Below are 21366 nucleotides of genomic sequence, written 5' to 3'. Positions count from 1 at the left end.
ATTTAAGCTTACATATAAATTTATAAAATAAAACAAACACAAATTTATGTCATCAAGATGACATCAGATCTTTAGGAGACTCCAAACTATTCAGTGCATCTTATCATAGTAGCTGACTTTTATCAACTACAAAAATTTTATCAACCTAATAACTGTGTTCTAAGATTTTTTTTTCTCAGGAAATCTGTTATCTATAGATTTAGCCTTGAGCTTGAAACTAACGGGAGCCAGGCGAAAGCAGTAGATTAACGACACCTAGAATTGCCGATTAAAGATGAGAGCGGCCAGCTAGCTTAGCTGCTTTAGCTAGCATGATTTGATGGAGTCTGACAGGGTTGGATAACCACGATGGAGCGGCAGCGAACGACGTTGATATAGTAGTTATAGCCAGATACAGTGATGCGTTAAAAGCGGTCGGTTTGGACACAGTAACTGAAGGCGGACAGCAACACGTTATGCAGTAAGTAGCAATGTCCAAATAATGATGGTACGGCATTAATCCCGCTAAAAGTTTAGCGGCCAGGCCCACTTCTAGCATTAGGAAGTTAGCCAGTTAGCTTGGTGTAAGCATCCTCCTCTACTATCGAAACTTGACAGCTTTACACTGCATGCCTAGTTCTTTGCTGACTTTCAGGTTAGTTGGCACGTATCTTTATTGTGCTAGCTGGGCCCTTTGTAATGCTTGTAACGTAAACACGCCAGCGTTGCTTTGCTATGTAATTAGCTACTAGGTGATGCTGTGCTCAAGAGGTTTCATTTGACCATGGAGATGATGAATGAGAATTTTTAGTAGTCACAGACATGTATCGTATTTTGTAGTCCGTTGTGAGCACGAAAACAGTTACTATATGCTTCCGACTTGTTGGGTGGATGAGCGAGAGAAGGTGCTGTGAAAAGTGCCAGGTGTCTGACACTGTAGCTTGTGCTCGTAAGGTCATGAAGCGGATTCGCACTGAGCAGATCCAGTATGCCGTGGCTCAGTACCTGAAGAGGAGGCAGTATGTGGACACTGACGGCTCCCTGAAAGGAGCCAAGCTCTACCAGTCCCCCGAAGAAATGGCTGCAAGTCTCACGGGTAAGATGATGATGATGATGATGATGATTCCAGCCTAATTAATAGATCGCACAACCACATAGTTATGAGAAAAGACTGATCACACGAAAACACCACAGGATTGGCTTCACTGCAAAAATTAGCAGTCGGGTAGGTGCAGTGCAACATGGATTTGGTTTTGGGCATTGAACCTTGTAGAGCCTAGAGCAGTGGAGTTTCCATGCTCTCCATGGGCCTGCTTGGGTTTAATTCCACAGTGCAGAGACATGTGTTAGGTAACTGGTGATTGTGAGATTGTGTTTTTTGTCTTGGTTTGTTTGTTTTGTTTTAACCTTTATTAAACTCGTGACCTTTCTAAGGTGTACCATAAGACAGCTGGGATAGGTTCCAGCTCACCCGTGTCCCTAGGATAATTGGTTAAGATAAATAATCTATTTTCATAATGCAGTGTAATGTATTTGACCCTTTGACTGACAATATTCTATGTAATTAACAGTTTTCCTGGTTTCTTCTTTATCTTCTTTCTCTATGTCTGAGCAGTGCAGACGGAGTCAGGATGTTCCAATGTCGTTTCTGCTGCGCCATGCCAGTATGACCCACAGCAGTATGAGATTCAGTATTCCAAGCTCCGCGCCTTCCTGTCAGGTATGAGCTCTACATCACTGAGTGGATGAGTCTAGACTTGCACATCTATAATTGTAGTTGTTCCCAAAGTTTATGCCTCGGCTCCACTTCTTTAGGTAGTGGTAAAGCTGCATCCTAAACAGCAGAAAGAGACAAAGGTTGTGGACGACTGAGGCTTCTTTCTGAAAGATGACATATTGCTGCAGTTTTAAATATTTTTATTTTCTCTGACAATTGTGCTTTTGTATTATTGACCATCCAGGGCTGATATTTTTTCATTTTGTCAACATTTCTTAAGCTGTTTTTGTGCGAGTCCACATTGTTTTGTCCTGACTGTTAAGAGAGAAACATGGATTACAAACTTTGGGTTTAACATTTGTCTTTCATACATTTATGTTCGTATTTATTTATTTATTCATTTACATTTTTTGAAAGGGCATGAATAACAAAATGGATTATTATTGGCTTGTATACAAACAGCTCCACGTGGATATGGAGAATGAGACGATGGGACTGTGTTACGATATTGTTAACCTTTGTTATTGATTACAAAAGCCTAAAAAATATACTTTTTTCTACTAAATAGAAGCAGACATATCCTGGGCAAAAGAGGTGAGCAGTGTCCTCTATCCGCTCTTCGTCTACCTCCACCTGGACATGGTGCGCTTTGGACTGAAGGGGGCTGTGGATGGTTTTTACAGTCGTTTTCATGGCGCCTTTCTTCAGGACAGTGAGCAGCGTACCATCATAGAGCAGCTCCGCCATGTCCTCAGTGCACAAGACATTGTGACCAACCCCAAGCTGAATGCTTTCTTAGAGCACAAATATGTGGTTCACCTGACGGAGCCAGCCTACAGCTACCTGCTGCGTTACTTGCAGAGTGAGGACAACAGCGCCCTCTGTAGGATCCTCAGTACACACCTGCAGCTGGAGGTCAGTGCCTCGAGGCGGACAGACTACCAGCTCTATGGAGCTGCTGGTGGGTCGACGGCTGCTCCAAACTCCACCTCCTCCTGGGCCGGAGTGGATGGAACAGAGAGTGGTGATGGGGTGGAGGTCCCAGCAGGGATCCCACAGAATGAGGCAGCCCTCGAGGCTCTGCAGGACTGCGTCAAGAAAGTCCGCGAGGGACCACCGTCACTCACCACTGTCTGTTTTTACGCCTTCCACCACACGGAGCAGATGCTGAACACTGCTGAGGTCTCGGCTGACAGTCGGTTGCTGGCCGGTGGATTTGACACCTCCACGGTAAAGCTGTGGAGCCTCCGTGCCAGAAAGCTCAAGGCCAGACCCCATCAGGCCGATGTGTCACACATCCACCTGGCATGTGACGTACTGGAGGAGGAAGTAAGTAGACATTGTTATGAGAAGTCTTCACCTTAATTGCTTCCATATTTGCATGTGTTTCTTTTGGTGTACAAAGTCTGAGAAAATAATCCTGAGGACAAGACAAAGGTTGTCATGAGAACAGACTCAGTGGTGAAGTCTTGTTTATAGTGGTGATGGACAGGCTATGATGTTTGCAGATGACATTATGATCTGTAGTGAGAGTAGGGTGCAGATGGAAGAGTTGCAAATACAAATGACATGTATGTGAATGAGAGGAAGATGTTGGAAAGTTGCAGGCACAAGGAGTGGACGTTGACATGAGTGCATGAGTTTAAATATCTGAGGGCAACCTTCCAAAGCAACAGACACGAGAGGTGAAGAAAAGAGTGGAGGCAGGGTGGAGCAGGTAGAGAGGTATGTCAAAGGTGTGTAAGGGATGTAGTGATAAGATGTAGTGAGCAGAGCTGAACCAATTGCAATTTGCTCAGTTAAAATGTGTAACCTGCTCTTATTGATTTTCTTTCTATGAACCATAAATTACAGCAGATACAAACAACTTAGTTTGTCTTCAATGCAAATACTTAAAAAATATTATAACAGAAGAAATTATTGCCCCAAATATTATTCTCCAAAGCTGTTAGTTAGAAGATCTGCTTCCACTGAAACATCTGAAGAGCTTTGCTACTGGAAAGAGGTAGAAATGATAAAATGAGTTTTAACTTGCCAAACAAAAGGAGGAGCAACAGCTTTATATAGTTTATTTTTCAGTAAATTTATAAATTCATTAGACAACAGGGACCTTTTTTTTTCTTTCTTTTTTTAACTGAACTCATAACTGCTTTGAATTTGTTTTGGTTTTTTTCCTTTGCTTGCACATACCAAGGCTGCTAGCCTATGGCGGCCTCTACACACTGGATAGCTTTAACTTTAGCCACTTCAGCTCCTTTTAAAATGTCCACGTTTATCTGGGCGATGGTGATGTCACTGTCTGATTAAGTTTGCTTTTAGAAACATTGTTGTGGTGGGGTGCACTGAAAATCATCCAATTCCGATCTCTAGCAATGAGATGGGTCTCATTTGTAGATGGTGGCTCTGATTTAAAAAGACCTGCAGAGTTAAAGATTCAATTATTTAGCAAATTTAGATCTTTAATGTAAAAATAAATGACGTACATTATTTTTAGATTAAGCTGCAGAGGAACAAAATCGAGTATAATTATGTAATCTTTCATCATTTCTTCCAAGGTAGATGAAGAGGACAGCTCAGGCAGTGAGATAAAGACGCTGCGAGGTCACAGCGGCCCAGTATTTCGTACCGCCTTCCTCACAGACAGCTCCGGCTTGCTCTCGTGCTCTGAGGACACAACCATCCGCTACTGGGACCTGGGCAGCTTCACCAACACGGTGCTCTACCAGGGGCACGTCTACCCAGTATGGGATGTGGACGTCAGCCCCTGCAGCCTTTACTTTGCCAGTTGCTCTCACGATCGCACCGCCCGTCTCTGGACGTTCTCCCGGACATACCCACTGAGGCTCTATGCAGGGCATCTTTCTGATGTCGACTGTGTGAAATTCCACCCGAACTCCAACTATTTAGCCACCGGTTCCACAGACAAGACTGTGCGACTCTGGAGCACCCAGCAGGGGGCGTCTGTTCGCCTTTTCACGGGCCACCGTGGCCCTGTGCTGTCACTCGCTTTCTCACCGAATGGCAAGTACTTGGCGTCCGCTGGTGAAGACCAGCGGGTGAAGCTGTGGGATTTGGCATCTGGGACTTTGTTCAAAGACCTAAGGGGACACGCAGACAGTGTCACCAGCCTGTCCTTCAGTCCGGACAGCAGCCTAGTGGCATCTTCATCTATGGACAACTCAGTGCGGGTGTGGGACATCCGCAACTCACACGGTGGGACGTCAGCTGACAGCTCGTCCAGCGAATTGGTGGGAATGTACACTGGAAACACCAGCAACGTGCTCAATGTCCAGTTTATGGCCTGCAACTTGCTGCTGGTGACGGGAACCGCACAGGAGAAAGCGGAGCAGTAGATGTAGCCGTCACATCTGCTGCTCTTTTTGGCGAGAGCTGAATGTTTCCCTGTGTCTGAAACTCAGGAGCCCGATCCTGAGATACATGTTTTTTCTTTCTTTCCTTCAAATTTCATTCTTCATGAACTGGCTTTTTTTTTTTATATTTTAAATAAAGAAATAAATTACCAAAGTGAATTCACGATATGTCAATATTGAAGAATCTCCCAGTTTCTTGTTTAACTGATGGTCGAAAAATTGTGAAGTTCTGTTTTTCTGTTGAGATGTAAATTCAGGAAATATTGTTACTGTTGGAATAACTGACACTATCAGGCAGCTTTATCCCAAAAGAAAACTTTAATATTTCAAACCTGAGACGTGTACAATAAAGTGCGTTCAACATTGCCGGGCTTTCTTTGGGTTAGGCAGCGAGACAAAGCCTAAACCCAAACCCCATCTGTCACAATTCTTTATCAGCTTTCACTGCTAATTCAAGCTCTGCTTCTGGTGTTTGACGTGTATTTTGACTCTTCACAAAATGAACCAAATGCTACCTTCTTTAGTCAAAAGGAATCGGGCAGATATTATTTATTTGTAAATAATATACAAAGCAAAATGCTGTTACTGCAAATAAGAAGAAGAAAACCACTCTGTGTGGTCTCAGTGCAGCCGTGCATTTGCAGAGTACGACAACTTCTCATTGTTACATTTTAAACCAGATTAATTTTTTAAGAACAGCATTCAGGTCTGATGGCGATGTGGAAACTGCTGAAGATCTTTGACAAAATGAAATGCAGTGACTGAATACTCTGACAACCAGAAATGAAAATGAATTATGTGTTAAAATTAGTGTAAATGAGGACCAAACAAAAGTATATATATATATATCCACATTTACTTTATCACTAATTGAATGCATGTTACTTCACTTGGCCATTTGGCACAGATTCTTTACACTCATAGCGTACCTTTGTTCAGTAAAATAGATTTCAGTCATTGTCATCAGAAGAGCACTGAATAGAACCTCCTGCCAAGTTTGTCTTCAGTGCAGTAACTGTATCGGTGTCTTTGAAGGTATTAAAGTGTTTTCTTTTACACAGGCATGCACTTAGTATATAGAGTCTGGTATACTGAGGTGCATACATGGGACCAAAATAAGTTAGGGTAGCTGGCTATAAAGCGCTTTGCACCATAGGTGACGGTGAAATTTATTTGCACATGCTCACAGAATGTAGTTCTTTTCAGCCACACCCACTTCTGAACAACTCCATGTTTGCATTGTGGCAGAGCAGGAAATAAGTTGACACGGCCGCTCTTACTGGCAGATTGACACTGAAGGCTGGTGATGGTAGTTTTGTCTTAATTCAGAAAGTTAAATGTCCACAGTAATTGTGGTATTTTTTTTTTAAAGGAAACTAACCCGTGTTCATGTCCTCTCACAACTGTCTCATTACCTGATTTAGGAAGACGAGAAGTCTGCTGATTTATTTGTGTTGATGTGCTCAATATTGACAAAATCAACGTTACAAAGATAATGTTGCTCGGTGTGTTTTAACATGTAGGTAGATGCTTCCAGTAAATAACTATCAGGCCTCCTGCTAATAAATAACTTTCCTAACTAATCTATCTACACCGAGGGCAACTATTGCTTCTAAGATGTATTAGGTTAAAGAGATTTGATGTCACCATCCTGAAACCAGTCAACATAATCACCTAATATTGCTCCTTGTTGGCTGCAGAGACTGGACTGAAAACACACACACATGGTTGTGGGCTGTTAAGGGTCGTCTCCAGCACAGCACATCGTTTTGATCTGTTTGGCTCACACGTCCATCACTGGTTGGTAGCTATGTTGCTAATGGAATAACTGTTATATTTGTTTTTGTTTTCAGTTGTGAAATGAGATCTGGAACTGATATCATGTTTGGCTTTTGGAATGCTGGTAGACATTTATAAATCTATCAAGTTTAAAAATGGTTACGTTTTAAAGGTTCTTCAGGGAGAAGCAAGTTATTGTGAATTAACAGCAGAAAAACGTGATTTTATTTCTTGTTCTACAGCAGCAGGTCGTGTCTGAGTGCCCGCTGTAGCTGTGGGTGTAAAAACTCTCATTTTTAAGTATTGAAGGCTGTTTTTTTGGTTTGTTTATTTTTGGAAAAAAAAAATTCTAACTGTGCAATTCATAAAAATTGTAAATAGACATTATTTTTGTAAGTTTTGGGGCCTTCCTGGTAATACAGATATGCCTGTGTTATTTCATATAAAGTCTGGTTAGGGTTGGATGTGTTATTCACAAATCCAGCCTGGAACTTTTCTTTTGGTGGTCACCAAGCTTTCTGTTTCCTTTTGTAGTCCAAAACAAGAAATAACAATTTCTTTTTAACAATGTCAGATTTCATTCCTTTTTTGTTGTATCATGTTGACGAACAATGAAGGACACTGAAAAGTTATACGTCATATAAGAATCCAACCATAATCCTCAGCTTTCTGAGTACTTAAGCACATATTATACTTTATTATAAAAACCTCAGAATTCCAGTTCAATTAGCGTCATCCCAGTCATCCTTGATCACCTGACAACTGACATTTATAAAGTGCTGATCCTTTCTATTTCACTGGCTGCGTTAATAGCTGCATTTAAACATTTCACGTGTTTCTGTCTTGGTGCGAAGGCTGCACACTACGATAGAAATGCTCATTTTATTTGTATAGCACATTTTAAAATGCTCCATGATTCATTTAGGAGAAATCCACATAACAAAAACAAGTGAATGCACATATCTCACACATATTCACATGCACATACAAACGTGCATCTACACCAGGGGTGGCCAACTCCAGGCCTCGAGAGCTGCTGTCCTGCAGGTTTTAGATCTCACCCTGGTTCAACACACCTGAATCAATGATTAGTTCGTTACCAGGCCTCTGGAGAACTTCAATAAATGTTGAGGAGCTAATTTAGCCATTTAAATCAGCTGTGATGGATCAAGGACACATCTAAAAGCTGCAGGGACACCGGCCCTCGAGGCCTGGAGTCGGCCACCCCTGATCTACACATATGTCTGTGTAGATGCACATGAAACATACGCTGGCTCGCTTATATTTGTCATAGCTACTGTGATAAAAGGTGAATTAACTTGTGCACCAAAACTGGGTAAACGGCAGGTAGACTGGTTCTTATAGAGCACTTTTCTACAGTCTAGCAGTCAAAGCATGCTAATGTGTCTCATTTACACAACCACAATTTTTTATGCTTCATTGCTTTACACACATTCGCACTCCAATACACTGGAGAGCAACTTGGAGTCAGTATCTTGCCCAAGGCCCAGGCAGACTGGAGCAGCCAGTGATCAAACTGCCAACCTTCTGATTAGCAGCTGACCTGCTCTGAGCCTGAGCTACAGGTGAATGTAAGGATGACAGCAGAGACAGAGTAAATCCTGAAATATTCTGACATTAAATTTACATTATTCAGAGAAGAGAAGTCAGACCCCACTAAACGATATTAACAATAACCAATATTCTACTTTTTCTTTCTAAGGTTTACTTCTAAATCTTGGCCTAAATAGCAACTGTACCTCTTTCTGCTACTTTTTTGAAGTAATACAACCAAGTACAGCTGATGGAGTTAGACAAAGAGAAGGTAGAGGATGCTGCAAAACTACATCACCCATATTTTTATTTGTGTAATTAAGGTCACAAGTACATTAATTAAATAGTAACCCAAAAGAGTACAGCTCAGTGCAAGTTCTTCAGCTATGAGAGGAATCTGGTGACTGTGGGACAGGAATGTGGATGTCATACCTGACAGCGTGAAGTGTCACCGCTGTGGGTCAGGGTGGTGCAGATACTATGCTGGCACACCCTAAATCTGTCTGCACTGCTCAGAGAAAAAGGGAGGGACAGATAGATCCTTGATCTCTAAACCTGTGGCCAGAGACACGAAATGACACTGAGGCTGATACAGACAGTCGATCACTCAGTGGTTGCTCTGCATTATTTAATTATTTCTTTTGCTTTACTTGGAATCTGCGACGTGACATTCGAGCATTATCAACAATTTAGTTGAATTGTAGTTTTTTTTTTCAGTTGAGAACTACATAAAAGGCTTGTTAGGCGTAAATAAATGATAGGGGTGACCATTTGTCCTTCAATGATTTGTCACAGAAAAAAAAAACACCACAGGCATCAGTTGTGGTCTCAGCCCTGCCCACTTAAAAAAATATTTGTCTCTCTCTGTTTCCACGTGATTGCCATGTTGCGCTAGTACATCCAGGCCAAGTAATGTCCTTATAAAAGTCCCAGCACACACAAATTTGATTTAAGTTGATTGATTTTTCAACACTGTGAAAGTTTAATGGCAAAATAAGCAGTTTCCCTCTGTTTGGTTCTACGAGTCTAACAGATCCCAGTTAGATGCTAGGCAAAGATCATTGCTATCAGTTCCAGCGATGCAGAATAATCAAGAATAACTTCTCCCAGTGTTTGGCAGGCCAATTCTTAAAAAAGAGAAATAGATAAAGAGAACAGACGGCACAGTGTGAGCCACGAGGGGCGAGGTTGACTGCCGCAGGAGGACAAACCAGTTTCCGTCTGGAGGGTGTGGACCTTCCAGCCCTACCCACCTGTCAGACTTGTCTCTGCATCAAACACTCAGCAGCACTCCATCACGCCTCACCTCACCTGCTTCTCCTCCACTCGCCGAGATTCTTCCCAAAAGAGAAGATGTCCACAAGCCAGGCGGAGAGCACACAGTCAGATGGGAAATCCTTTGAGCAGCTGAGACATGAATGTCTCATGAAGGGAGTCCTGTTTGAGGATCCAGATTTTCCTGCCAAGGACTCCTCTCTCTTCTTCAGCGAGAAAGTTCCCGTCAACATTGAATGGAAGAGGCCCACGGTATGTGCACTGAGCATTCTTATACGCGAAAGAGCTCTTGAAATCTGTTAGATGCACATGTGCTGTTCATGATTTCAAAATACTGACTTCAGTATGTTTCATCTAATGATTATCTGGTGATTTTTTCATACCCTTAAAAACGTGCATGTTTACTATTCAAATACATTAACTACATGAACTGCATGGCCACAGCCGTCCATGTCAGGTGACCGCAAAGGCACTGATGACATTAGACGACAAATTACTGAAATGATTCCATTCAAAAAATGAAAGTTGATCAAAACTCTGTTTTTATTACTCTGAACCTAAACCAAGTCATGAAATACTTGTAGTTATAGCAGCAAAACCAGTTCTGCAGGTGAACTGTGCAAATATAGCTGAGTGCAGCAGGAGTTTGTACCACTCTGAGCCAACTTTCCTGAAGTAAAAGTGGAGTTGGCTGGTTCGCAGCTGCTCCAACGTAGTGTGAGAGGTTTGCTTTTGCTGATCAACTTAATGTTGAGACATTTATGTACAATTTCATGAGTTTTTGGCTCATGAAATCCTTCAAACTATGTCATGTTCTCCTTCATTTTTTGGGGTACTGTTTCTTATCGTACACTTCAGCTCCAATATCTTTACCTGTTAAGACGCCTTCAGAGCTGACCCGATTTAAACAACCTGTCGAACTCACAGCTCGTTACAATTACTACACATTTCTGTCCTGGGTGTGTGCTTTGTGTGCTGTGTATTTTGTGCGCACTGACTGGGATACCAGCCGATTAATATGTCAGGAATGTGAACACACCTATCAAACACACCGGTCTCCCGTGTCATTTAAAAAATAAACCGACCAGTTTGTTTTCCTGTTTTGTGACCCTTCAACAGGAGATATGCAAAAACCCAAAGTTCATCTTAGATGGCGCAGACAGAACAGACATTTGCCAAGGACAGCTCGGTTGGTAGTCAAGTTACTTAACTACTGTTAAATCTTGAATATTCACATATTTCACGGTTTTATTAATGTGGCACTTGTTTATTTCCACAGGGGACTGCTGGCTCCTGGCAGCCGTTGCTTCGTTGACTATGAAAAAAGATGCCCTGGCCCGAGTTGTCCCACCTGACCAGGAATTTGCTCAGAGATACGCTGGTATCTTTCACTTCCAGGTAGGATCTCTGATCAGAATAACAGACTCTGCAAAGATGTTTACACACTGCAGTATTTCCTGGAATAAGCAAACACATAAGGGATAAAAAAGAACCAGCATGACAGCACGTTTAAAGAAGCGTCATGCATTTGAATGTTCTTTTAAAAATTGTTGTTTTAGCGACTCCAGAACTTGCAACAAAAGAGACCGATGACATTAAAAGAACGGCAGAAAACATAAAGTTAAACACTTTTTGACTGATTGATCATTTGGCAAAATGTTCAGTCAATAATGTGTTAAAACACAGCCTGTAGTGTATTTGCAGTACGTTTTAAGCAGGCGGTGTATTGGAAAAAGGATGCAGTGCCCAACCCATTCAAAAGAACGGCTTCCACAATGTTCCTCCAGCGTCTTTTTTCAGGACCGTTACTGTTCAAGCCTTTTGTTGCCTCAGTCCCAATGTTGCTACAGTCAGATGCAAAATGAGCTCATATTATTCATGAAAGAGTAAAATGTCTACGGTCAAACATTTAATATCTTTCCTATTGTGAATAAAATACAGATTTACGGCATTTGTAAATCATTGCATTGTGTGTGTGTGTGTGTGTGTGCTTTTTTACATTTTATACTGTGTTGCAAGCAAAAAACACATTTCAGTCGAACAGAAACAGATTTACAAGTGAGATTATTTTAAGTAATCAAACATTGTCTTCACTTTGTGTGAAGTCGGTGTAGGCGGTAAACTCACCGGTTCCTCTGTTAGTTACACTGTAACATGTTCTCTGATGGTCTCTCAGTTCTGGAACCACAACAAATGGCTCGACGTGGTTGTGGACGACAGACTGCCAACAGTGAGAAATCAACTCATCATGCTCCACTCGGCCTCCAGCAATGAGTTCTGGAGTGCGCTGCTGGAGAAAGCCTACGCCAAGTAACATCACTTACTTCCTCTTAATATTTTGTCTTTTATCTTTCCATTCATCTTGTCACATGCATGTTAAACATGTGACAAGAGGTTATTTAAAGAAACATTGTATAAATACAATTAAATTAGATTGCGCTGAAACACTAGGACATTTTTTTTCTTTCATTTATTTCAGATTGAACGGCAGCTATGAAGCCCTGAAGGGTGGCAGCACAATGGAGGCCATGGAGGATTTTACTGGTGGTGTGGGTGAAATGTATGAGACCAAGGCTGCTCCAGGAGACCTGTTCAATATCATGAAGAAAGCCCTGGACCGAGGCTCAATGATGGGATGCTCTATTGATGTAATCTAATTTTTAATTTTTGCCCATGAGGTTTACTCAACATATCAGCTCAGTTACTGTGTTTTAACTCTCTGCATGCTTTGGTTTTCTTCAGATCACTAGCTCTGCAGAGTCAGAGGCCAAGACTTCCACAGGCCTGGTGAAAGGACATGCATACTCCATCACAGGTGTAGAAGAGGTAAAAGTCTCAGTAACAGTCTCAGCAGCAGATGTAAGAATAATGAGGGGAAGCAACTTGTTGCTGAATAATCGTAATTAGAAGTTTACAGACTCGGGTAATTGTAATACTTGTTAAAAGATGCAACTGTACATCTGTAAATATGAAACTTCGATTTTAAAAATATAACCTTTACCTTAAACACAATGGCTTAAAAAAACACCTAAAATCCTACAAAGACACATTAATTACATTTAAGTTTAAATTTAAAAACATATACTTTTCAACAATGTAGTCACAGAATATTGTTTTTGGGTTTTTAGGTGAATGTCAGAGGTCAGAAGGTGAAGTTGGTCCGGATTAGAAACCCCTGGGGACAGGTTGAGTGGAACGGTGCCTGGAGTGATAAGTAAGAATAAAGAAAACTTTATTTTGACCCTGAAACTACACATGTTGTATAAAGTTCACCCTTCCACATGAAAAGCAGGTCTCCTTGAAGAGTCTGTGCGTGAGAGTCTTCCTCGTAGTTTATCTCTAGTCTATAGTCAAACAATATGTTTGTTACTTTGAATACGGTTCACAGTCTATTATTGAACAGTAAAAAAAAAGTTGTGTCTATATGTAGATGTTTTACATTTTGGTTTCTGTTTTCATATTCATTCAGTCATTCTGTGTTCCAAGTTATTATGCAATCATCATTGACTTGGCCACAAAAAACGCTAATTACATCCCAGGTACCCCTGAGACGCTCAGGTGCCAAAGGGCCATTGGAACCTCTTGAGTTCTAGCAGGAAGAGAACAGGCATAATAATATTATTCAAATCTGAAATTTTCCCAGATTTCACATTTAGACAATTTCAGTAACTCCACGTTTGATTTTCAACAGATTTAAGGGAAAAATAATTGTCCAATTGTGGTACTTTTTCTCTGATTAACGTTGTAACAGATCCTCTGGGGTTATTTTTCAGCTCCAGAGAGTGGAATTATATCGACAGTGCAGAAAAAACTCGCTTAATGCAGAATTCAGCAGATGACGGTGAATTCTGGTGAGTCCACATAATAAATTTCAAACTACAGATTAAGATGTGTAATATGTTTAGCAAGTCTCCACATTGTCGTATAATATTTCTGCATATGTAGTATATGAATGAGGCAGTGGAATGAAACAAAATGGCAAAAATGAACTGCCATAGATTTTCAATCAAAATAGTAAATTAGCGTAAATGAGTTTCAGGCATTGTTGACAAACTTCAGCCAGGCTTTTTTTTTAACTATAAAATTTCACTCTCTTGTGCAATAGTTAGCACTATTACTTCACAGCAAGAATGTTTTTGGCTCAAATCCCGGTTGCCGCCTCGCTGTATCAAGTTTGCCTGTTCTTAGGCTGAGCAGCTAATCTCTGCCAACTCCAGCTATCAGCTACAGACTTTGTTGTCGCCCAGTTAAAGAGTCCGTGGTCATAACTTTAAGCCTTGCTAATGATTAGATGGATGAATTTTTCCAAAATTCACGCACAGTACAGCTGTGCTAGTTTAGGAGTGACAATGTTGTTGCTGTTTGCGACTCCAGGATGGAATTTGAGGACTTCAAGAGGAACTATGACAAAGTGGAGATTTGCAACATGAGTCCTGACTCCCTGACTGAGGACACGAAACATCAGTGGGCAGTCAATGTGTTTGAGGGAAACTGGATTCGGGGTTCCACTGCTGGAGGCTGCAGGAACTACATTGGTGAGATCAATACATCTACAAATCAAAACATTTCAGACAAACAAATCCAGCAAAGTGTCAGGCAGACTTAGAGCTTTCATTGGATTTTCCTTTATTGGTATTTATATTTTGACATGAACTGGTTTAAATGCAGGAGTCAGTTGGCATTTCTATCTCAAACTGCTCTCTCAGTTCTACATTTCTAATCTGCAGACACATTTTGGACCAACCCTCAGTTCAAGCTTTTGCTGAACGATGCTGATGGTGATAATACTTGCAGTGTGGTCATCGCGCTGATGCAAAAGAACAGACGAAAACTGCGAAAAGAAGGCCTGGACCTGGAGACCATTGGCTTTGCTGTGTATGAGGTCTGTAAAAACACTGTTTTTTTATTATGTTATCATAAATAGCATGGGGCGTAGTGCTGGTCCTTGCAGAACATTTACTAGCCCCTTTCTGAAAGACTTAGTCGTGGCATTAGTTTAACTGAGTCAAAGAAACAGATATTTGTAGATGAGCAATAATATTAGCAAAAACTTCAGACTTTTTTCTGCACATGTTAAATATTACAGTAATGTATTTCTTCTGTCCAATATAAACGTGTTTAAGCATTTCATATCTCTTCACAAGAAGATAGAGTTACGAGACAATGAAGAGAAGGCACAGCCTTAGAAAGCACGATCTGATATCCTCGTGTTGGTGTTGTTCCCAGATCATCATACTAAAGGTTGTTCCAGGATCAACATTGCAAGTGACCAATCAGAATGTTGTGATGTCATACTTTTGCGACTTCGGGAAAAACCGGCGTAAAACAAAAAACTGTACTTAAGCTGCGAGAAACCGCCTTTGTCCGCCGATCAACAGACCCTAACCCTGACCCTAACCCTAACCCTTTAATAAACGCTAAGCAGAATTGATATTGTCCTTGCAACATTGGAATTTCATAAATGCACGAATGGGTTGGTGCGCAAAAGAATAACGTCACAATAATGTGATTGGTCACTTGCAATGTTGAACCTGGAACAACATTTTCATGATGATCTGGGAACAACACCAACACGACGATATCAGATCATCCGCCTTAAAAATGAAGAAGTTCTTAGTGATAAAAAGTTTGGGGACATTGGTAAAACAGATGTGTTTTTATATTAGTGATATAGTTTCTTTGCATTTCAAAATATGTTATATTTTTAAAAAGTCAGCCTTGCACTTCTGTCTCGCTCCTTCGTATTTACTTACTTTCTTCTTTTGTTACAAATTTACTTGCATATTTAATTTAATGTCTTTTCTCCCGATGTGTTCAGGCTCCAGAGGGCGAGGACCATGTGGGGAAAGACTTCTTCCGTTACAATGCATCCAAGGCACGCAGCAGAACCTACATCAACATGCGGGAGGTTGCAGAACGCTTCACGCTGCCTCCTGGAAACTACCTGGTGGTTCCCACCACTTTCCAGCCCCACCACGAGGCCGACTTTCTTATTCGTGTCTTCTCTGAGACAAAGGCTGAAGCTTTGTGAGTGTGCAGCTCTGGTTCTGGAGCGAAAACAAAAAGTTAAAGCAATATATAACCTAAAGAAAACATTTGGGTATCAAGGAATAATTATTTAATAACCTGATTCATTTCGTTTCATTTCATTTCAAGCCTTACACTAACTGTTACACTATGCCTTTTCTTCACAGAGAGATGGGAAGCAACGTTGATGCCAACCTGCCAGACGTAAGTAGATAACCAGAAGCTCATTTACCTGTTCAGTCAATCAAGCAGCTGAATGTGTTTATACTGAGCCTGTGTTGTTTCATCAGCCACCCATGCCCACCCCTCCAGAGGAGGAGACAAAGGAGGAGAAAGGCCTCAGGAGGCTGTTTGAACAGCTGGCTGGCTCGGTAAGAAAAGCATCTTCAGCTTTGGGGTAACAGTGTTTACAGCATCCTTCATTTGTACAGATGAGTAGTGTTTTTATAAGAGCAAGTTTGTCTAGTTTGTACATTTTCAAATCAAGTTTCACCTTTTTACAATGAAAACAAATAAAAATAATTAAAGTGCTTCAAGTTGTTCCACAAATATTTGTTACCATTTCTGGAATTTTGAAATGAAATTTTGAGCCTTCGTTGTTTTAGTTTTACAGTACACTAAGTGCACAGCTGTTGTGAAAAAATACCCACAATAAACAAAACAATTAAAGGCCAGCTGCTTAAAAAGAAAGAAGAATAATGATGATTTTTCTGCAGTATGAATGTTGCAGAAAAACAACAAAAAGCCTAAATTATAACAATTTTATGAGCTTTACGTGATTTATTTTATCAACATCTATTTTTAATGAAAAAATTACATTAGATAACAATATAAACATACTGGAAAAGAGAAGAAGCTCAGATCTGCAAATGATGATTATTTCTGTTTCTGCATCCATCATGGTATTCATTCATTCATTCATTCATTCATTCATTCATTCATTCATTCATTCATTCATTCATTCATTCATTCATTCATTCATTCATTCATTCATTCATTCATTCATTCATTCATTCATTCATTCATTCATTCATTCATTCATTCATTTAGCAGCACGGTGGCACGGTGGTTAGCACTGTTGCCGCACAGTAAGAAGGTCCTGAGTTCAATTCCAACATCAGGCCGGGGTCTTTCTGTGTGGAGTTTGCATGTTCTCCCCGTGTTTGCGTGGGTTCCCTCCGGGTACTCCGGCTTCCTCCCACCGATGTACCCCGCCTCTCGCGCTATGACAGCTGGGATAGGCTCCAGCGCCCCCCGCCACCCTGAAAAGGATAAGCAGAAGCGAATGGATGGATGGATTTATTTATTTATTTGCAATTTTCTTTAGTCAGAATTCACTGATCTCTTCCACTTTGTAATTTTACAGGATCAGGCCATTTGTGTCAGAGAGCTTCAGGAGATGCTAAATGGTGTTCTCAGCAGAAGTAAGTGAATGAAAGTTTCTGGTTTTTGTTTACTTTTCAGTCCATTTTCTGCATTTTCATGCAGTCATCATATCTCCTGCAATTAAGTTCTACATTTGTGATGTTTGAAGCTTAACTTGTTCGCCTGATATTTGTTGAAAGTCAGACATACAGGTAATTTCTCCTAGAATGTGTGTCACAGTCCACGGATGCAGACTGTATGGAGATGAGGTGTGGAACAGAACGTCATTTTAACAGATAGTCATTTAATAGGGCCGGTAGAAAAACACAAAACAAAGGGCAAAGACAACCAAGGCAAAGAAAATTAACATTAAACATGAAAACACACTGAACTTGAAACCTAGACTTGAGATGCATCGATTCCTGGAACACAAGACATAAAAAACAAACACATGGGGAACACAGCTGATACTAATGAACATGATGCCACAGGGGAAGCAAAACTAAACACACTGAACATGGAACATGAGACTATCAAAATAAAACAGGAAACATAGAGACTAAGCGCGTGGGCTTGACATGGGGACAGAGAAGAAACAGGAGGCGAGACACAGACATAAGTGAGGAGCAAATCCAGAGCATATGACAGCTATGGACAACACACATGAACGCACCTGGCAGACATGTAACGAAACACAAGGAGGGAGACATGTAAACAGGAAGGGGAGACAATGACATAACCAAGGAAACATCCGTAGGAACATGACAGGAGACACAGGGATGAGACAGTGACGGGAAAAGAGAAATATTACATAAATATTAAACAGAGCAGACCAGGACTTATTCAATACTAAATAGGAAACTAAAGCATTATAATGCAAAGAAATCACAAAACACCATAAACTCAAAAGGCTGTGTCAAATGACCCAGAACCATGACAATGTGAAGCTGATACTGTCATGGTGCTGGGTCGTTGACCCAGCGTTTTGTGTTTTATGAGTATTTTCCTCTGTTCTAGTTATTCTGATTTTGGTATTCTGTGTCCTCCCCCCTTGTGTCCGGTTCATGTTCTAGATTTCCTGTTTTATTCTGAAGGTCTCTGTCTGTTGTCATTGTGTTCAGCTTGTGTCCTCCAGTCATCATGTGTATTAGGATCAGCTGTTCTTCCCTCCTGTGTGTGATTACCGATTACCTTGTGTGTGTATATTTAGAGGGTGTCGGTCTGTGTTCGTTGTCGGCTCGTCTGCGTTCGTCTGCATTTCTCTGTGTGCCATGGTGTTTCGTTCCTGCTTCTGCGTCTGTCTGCCCCGCACCCCTTTTGTATGCTCTCAGTCAGCTGCCTGCATTTTGGGTCCTTTTCATTCCACAACACGACTGCTGCCCCAGCCGTGACAAATACTAAGAGTTTTTTTTATTTAAGAAAAGCAAGCAGAAAAAGCAAATGTCCTTCCTACAGATTGTTTTAGGGTGATATCTAAAGGAGAGGTTGATCAGCCTACATTGGATTTTGCCAACACAAGAATCAAAGTGGCCAAAATAAATAACTTTTATGTTGTTGTTAAGTTTTAGTGGCTTAATAGCAACTAAATAACTTTCAAAAACAATTCAATAACAAGCCACACTGCTGTAAATATGTTAAACATCATTTGAAGACTGAACTAAATACATTTAAAACACCTGAGGTCAGTATCACATAGCAAAATACTTTGTTTATCTTTTGTGTACAGTGTATACATTTTCTCCTCACATCTTGATGCCTTATATTAATGGTCAGAGATGATTCATAAACTTTTGTGTTGCATTATTACATATAGCCATGCTTTTTGTATCACTACCACTTTAATCCTTTATCTTCAGGAAAAGAGATCAAATTTGATGGCCTGAGTCTCAGCACCTGTCACAGTATCATCAATCTTATGGATGTATCCTTTCAAGTTACTGACTCATTCTATGCTTGTCATTGTGTTACATAAATAAGTTGTTGCATTAAGCCATGCGTACTTTGTTTGCCCTAATGTGTGCTTCACTAAAATAGTGATACTTATGCCAGCATGTCCATATTCCATCACAAGACAAAGTTATCGAATCTTTTTTGTTGATATTTTGTGTGTGTTTGTTTATATGTGATAGAAAGAAGGTTTTGGGGGTAAGCTATTTTCCACAATGCTTCTTAGGTTTTTTTCTTGACACAGTGAACCAGGTGGACAATACGGGAAAGATAGAGTTCCAAGAGTTTAAGGTCTTCTGGGAAAAGATGAAGAAGTGGATTGTATGTGTTGATTTATATTGGAAAACTGTAAATGAACTCTGTGATGAAAGTTGGAGGAGCACTTTTCTTTGTTGCTCAGACTATTAACCACAAACGTCCGTTGTTACAGATGCTCTTTCTCTCGTTTGACACGGACCGCTCAGGAAAGATGTCATCTTATGAGCTTCGTGGCGCTCTCAAAGCCGCAGGTGAGAGTTCCCAAGCCCGCCTTTCTTTCTCCCTCTCACCTGATGGACCTGTAGTGTTTAAAATGGTAAATGGCCTGTATTTGTATAGCGCTTTACTAGTCCCTAAGGACCCCAAAGCTCTTTACACATCCAGTCATCCACCCATTCACACACTGGTGATGGCAAACTACATTGTAGCCACAGCCACCCTGGGGCGCACTGACAGAGGCGAGGCTGCTGGACACTGGCGCCACCGGGCCCTCTGACCACCACCAGTAGGCAAACAGTGTCTTGCCCAAGGACACAACGACAGAGACTGTCCGAGCCAGGGCTCGAACCGGCAACCTTCCGATTACAAGGCGAACTCCCAACTCTTGAGCCACAATCGCCCCAGAGGGAAGGGGGAAAAAACAAGTGTCGAGGGTGTGAGTGGTCCTTATTGATGACACTGGCTTTCTGCTGAAATCTGCCAGTGTAAATATCTCTGAGGGGGATTAGTGAAGTGCCAATTAAATGTGTTCAGCTACCGATGTGCGCTTTTCAAGACGATTCAAGACACATTAATCGTGTGTATATATGTTTATATAAAACTCTGTTTGACTCTGTTAGTTTCTGTGACTGAACAAACCTTTGTCCTATTTTAATACTCATTGAATTTGCACTTGTTTCAAACAAAGTTGTTTCATAAGACGTACGTGTAATAACACCAGCTACATTTCCTGTAACTATTATTTATAATAATATTATTAAAAATGTTAGTAGATATAGTATAGCAGTATATTTGAGTGTGTTCTTAATCAAAGCAGTAATTATAACACTGCAAACATTACAATAATGATTTTAATTAATCATGTAATGAGAATGCCTGTCCTGAGTCTTTGGTAAGTTGAGTCTAAATCTTTTTTATCTGAACATCAAAGTTTCAAAGATAACTGCTGCTTTTCCACCAATGCAGGCATGCAGCTGAACAACCAGCTCCTGCAGCTGGTGGGGCTCAGGTTTGCTGACGAGAACTACGAAATTGACTTTGATGACTACCTCACCTGCATTGTCCGTCTGGAGAACATGTTCAGTATGTACAAAACACTATGTTGAAAGATCGGTTTACATTTTGGGAAACAAGGATCACAATAAGTACAAAAATACATAAAGATCAGAGAGAAGACTTCTCGCTGTGTTTTTTTATCCAGGAGCTTTCCAGGCTATGGACAAATTCAACAGGGGACGAGTGCAAATGAACATCATGCAGGTAAAACCACAAAAACGCCAAACATGAATCCTGAGTTTTTACTGTACTGTACCTCACATACCTGATGGATCTGTTTATCCAGGCTGTCAGACAGTTTATGCTTCCCAATAACTAACCCGATTTAGGATGTAGCATTCACAGCCTTCATGCTTTTGCCGGTTGTGTTAAATTGTCTGAAATTTCTCCTCTTTGCTTCACAGTTCCTGATGTTGTCGATGAACATGTGAGGAGGAACTGATACCAGCGGAGGAACAAAACGCAGCAGATCATCTTTAAGAGCAATGTTGTGAATATTAAACTTCGCCATGATTCAGATTCTGTGCTGTTATTATTATTTGAAATGTAATGTGAAAACACTGTCTGAGCTCAAATGTTTTTGAATGGGAGTGGTTTATAATTTTGGTCATGGGTCCATCTGTAGGTATTCACTGCCTCTGACATGGTACGAGTCTGTGAGTAGGACAGCTGGGTCTGTGAAGCAGCCGAGTGCATGAGAGTGTTTGCCTGGCAAGTTTGCATCAATCGCACACTCGTCTAGTCGAATTCTGCTTGTGCAAATCAGTCTGACTTTTAGTAGTTTTGAGAAAACTAAAAAAATAAAGGAGCAACTGACCC

The 21366-nt window shown here is 40.9% G+C and overlaps 2 protein-coding genes across 2 annotated transcripts; both read left to right on the top strand.

Moving 5' to 3' along the window:
* Window positions 1-261: 261 nt before the first annotated feature.
* Window positions 262-5221, top strand: taf5l (TAF5-like RNA polymerase II, p300/CBP-associated factor (PCAF)-associated factor). The gene is made up of 5 exons (XM_006806155.2): window positions 262-460; window positions 934-1075; window positions 1595-1699; window positions 2265-3025; window positions 4252-5221. Exons 2-5 carry the CDS (start codon window positions 937-939, stop codon window positions 5047-5049), a joined length of 1803 nt encoding a protein of 600 aa, XP_006806218.2. The 5' UTR covers window positions 262-460; window positions 934-936; the 3' UTR covers window positions 5050-5221.
* A 4468-nt stretch (window positions 5222-9689) lies between these two features.
* Window positions 9690-21066, top strand: capn9 (calpain 9). Its single transcript, XM_087841443.1, has 20 exons — window positions 9690-9927; window positions 10795-10864; window positions 10955-11073; window positions 11852-11985; window positions 12155-12323; window positions 12418-12501; window positions 12804-12889; window positions 13449-13526; window positions 14050-14210; window positions 14403-14557; window positions 15494-15702; window positions 15870-15906; window positions 15993-16073; window positions 17069-17126; window positions 18924-18988; window positions 19267-19335; window positions 19445-19523; window positions 20458-20574; window positions 20693-20751; window positions 20952-21066. Exons 1-20 carry the CDS (start codon window positions 9754-9756, stop codon window positions 20976-20978), a joined length of 2031 nt encoding a protein of 676 aa, XP_087697569.1. The 5' UTR covers window positions 9690-9753; the 3' UTR covers window positions 20979-21066.
* Window positions 21067-21366: the final 300 nt, after the last annotated feature.

This window comes from Neolamprologus brichardi, chromosome 6 (genome assembly GCF_056152115.1).
Source record: "Neolamprologus brichardi isolate AB-2024 chromosome 6, ASM5615211v1, whole genome shotgun sequence".
Lineage (NCBI taxonomy): Eukaryota > Metazoa > Chordata > Actinopteri > Cichliformes > Cichlidae > Neolamprologus > Neolamprologus brichardi.
Note: the sequence above shows the minus strand (reverse complement) of the source record. Positions and strands in the feature narration are given on the sequence as shown.